This window comes from Hordeum vulgare, chromosome 1H (assembly GCF_904849725.1).
Source record: "Hordeum vulgare subsp. vulgare chromosome 1H, MorexV3_pseudomolecules_assembly, whole genome shotgun sequence".
NCBI classification, from domain to species: Eukaryota; Viridiplantae; Streptophyta; class Magnoliopsida; order Poales; family Poaceae; genus Hordeum; species Hordeum vulgare.
Window position 1 is genome coordinate 479,107,702 of NC_058518.1, and position 2,799 is coordinate 479,110,500.

General features: G+C 51.7%; 1 protein-coding gene across 1 annotated transcript; it reads right to left on the reverse strand.

Annotated features, from left to right (window-relative positions):
• Positions 1-301: 301 nt before the first annotated feature.
• LOC123416377 (dof zinc finger protein 5-like) lies at positions 302-1,145 on the reverse strand. Its single transcript, XM_045106794.1, has one exon. It carries the CDS (start codon positions 1,097-1,099, stop codon positions 398-400), a length of 702 nt encoding a protein of 233 aa, XP_044962729.1. The 5' UTR covers positions 1,100-1,145; the 3' UTR covers positions 302-397.
• Positions 1,146-2,799: the final 1,654 nt, after the last annotated feature.

Sequence of the window (2,799 nt, forward strand, 5' to 3'; positions counted from 1 at the left end):
TATAATTTCCACATAACAATAAAAAAAATCTTAGTCACCTCTACCGCCTTCTCACATGCCGATAGTATGGGGAGACGCAACCGGTGAAGGTAACCCCTCGTGGAATCGCATTGGACGGTCACAAGACGAGTGAAAAATAGACATCGCCTCGCGGCCAACATGAGCTTGCAGAGGCACGACGGTCAGTTGAACGGAGAGGGGGGAGAGGGGTAGGGAGGGAGGAAGGAGAGAGGGGGATAGAAAGAGAAGGGTTAGGGCTTGGTAGGGTGGTGGGCCATATCCTCCAGCGTGCAGCTATGTCTGAATTCAATAGCGTCATATACATGATATACTCTGGTAGATTCAGTCGACATATTATTGAACATACGGCAAGAAATGCAAGTTGGAGAATTATTTTTCATGCGTATTGGTTGACCCGCAGAGACGAAGGGCTTAGTTGGACGTCCCCGTTGACCTGACCTTGGGCTGGGTACTGATGAACGAGCCACCAGCACTGCTCCATCTCTCCGTGGCCGAGGTAAGCCGGCGACGGCACGACCTGAGACCATCCATGATCGGGATGGAAGCCAAGCCCATTCACCATCCCCTGAGACGCTGATCCTGCCAAGGGGTTGTCGGCGCTCATCACCGTCGAGGCACCGTGCAGCACCGGCCTGTTCTTGCGGCGGCCGGAGCCGACGGGCACGTTGCGGATGGCGCCGCCGGCCGTCCAGTAGCGGTGGCAGGCTCGGCAGAAGTGCCGCGGCTGGTTGACGTTGTAGTTGTTGAAGTAGCAGAACTTGGTGTCCTCGCTCCGGCACCTCGGGCACGGCAGCCGCGCCTCCGCAGCCGCGGCGCGCGCCCTCGCGGCCTCCTCCAGCTGCTCCACGCTCCCGCGCCCCGACGATGACGACGACGACGACATGGATGGCGCCTGCTGTGCCTTGGATGGCACACCACCACCGCCGCCATCTGTACCCTGGCGTGTCGGTTGCCGCGTGATGACCTTGCCGAAGAGCTTGATCCCCGCCGCGCCGCCCATCTCGAGGTGAGAGTGAGACACCATGTCGGTCAGTGTGTGTCCGGTGCTCTCTGATGCCAGTGAGAGGTGCCGTCTCATCGGGTGGACATGACCGTATATATAGCTCGCTTGCTAGCTGGGAATAGGATACGTGCTCTGTGGTGTGTGTTGGGTGCGCGCCGTGATTTCCTCTTTCCTTCAACAGAGCGAGGTGAAGGAAAGTAGCAGCTATCTGAGGTGCAGTGCATGTGGGATACGGTGACGTGTGACGCTGTTCGGTTCGGGTCCCCGTCTCACCACCTGGCCCTGGCCACGCTTGATTGCCTCGACGACTTGCAATGCAAAGTTCAAGTTCATTTCGAACTCAATAATTCAATGAATCTATGTTCAAGTTCACGCCAAGCCAGGGTCCAAACTCCGCTGAAAACCGGCCAAGAAACCCCCGTGTTCCAAACCCAAACAGTGCCTGATTAAGCTTTGTTTCAGCACCAAGAAAGAAACGATCCATTTTAGACCCACCGTCGTCAACGCGATACTTACCCACTAAGAGTCTTGATGAGCATGCAATCACTTTTGCAGCAGGAATGTAAAAAGCAAGCTTCCTTGCTTTACAATCAATTGGACATTTGATGGCTTTTTCGTGGCGGGGGGAAAAAGCGATAAAGACTATCCGAAACAAGGTGCCTCCCTTTACTCGCTTTGGCTGCGGAAAGGGGGCGCCTTTTGTGTCTTTTCCCGTATGGTGGCACGGCACTGCTAACAGTTGCTTTTGAAAGGGAAAATGCTTGCGAATCGTCTTGGTTGGAAAGGTTCCGGCGATGGCCTCCTCGCTAGCAAGTGATTTGCTTTAGGGCTTTCCCGGCCAATGCAAAAGCTTTTCTTTAGGGCTTTTGTGCCACTTTGTAGCTAGACTTGGATTTTATTTCTTCTTTCTTTATCTCTTTCCTTTTTTATACTTTACAACTTCTTTCTTCCTTTCCGTTTAAAAGTGTTCTCTGTGCATCAGTGATGCTGTATTGAGACATTTTTCCCTTGTGGATTGTGGCTGAGAGGTTTACTGAAGAAGCGGAGAAGATTGTTTGTCATGGATTGTTTTGCTAGTGGACTGCGCTTACAACAATTTGGCCCGGACGGAAGAGGACGTCCAGCTTTAGGGGCAAGAAGATTTGGGCTGTTGGATTGCCTACGGGTCTGTCCGTATGAACAATATAACCGGGAGCAACTAGTTAGCGAGTGCACCTTTAGGAGCCTCCCAGCGATCGTTCTCGCGCCTCGTCAGTTGGCGCGTTTCAACCGCCGTCACGTGTCGTGTTTGAGCGTTTCCTTCTTATTTTGCTTTTTCTATTTTTTTGCACGTGTTTTCGATTTTTTAGAATGGCTTTTCTTTGTTTTTTCGTACAATCGTGCCTCTCGAAAAAAGAAAAAACGCGTTTTTTGCTTTTTTTTTTCCACGAGAGGCGCGATTTTACTTTCGCGAGAGGCACGGTTTTGCTATCGCGAGAGACACGGCCGTGCCTCTCAGAAAGTGAAAAAACACATTTTTTGCACTTTCTTTTTTCGCCATAGGCACGGTTTTGTTTCCCGAATGGCACAATTTTGTTATCGCGACAGGCACGGCCAAGCCTCTTGGAAGGGAAAAAACGTGTTTTCTGCTCTCTCTCTCTTTCTCTTTTTTCCGTGAGAGGCATGATTTTGCGATCGCGAGAGGCACGACCGTGCCTCTCGAAAAGGAAAAAAAATGCGTTTTCTGCTCATATTTTTTTTCAACGAGAGGCACGGTTTTGCTTCCGCGAGAGGTA

Bases quoted from the DNA above. Each gene is read 5' to 3' on its own strand.
- LOC123416377 (XM_045106794.1), bottom strand. From the start codon at position 1,099: ATGAGACGGCACCTCTCACTGGCATCAGAGAGCACCGGACACACACTG.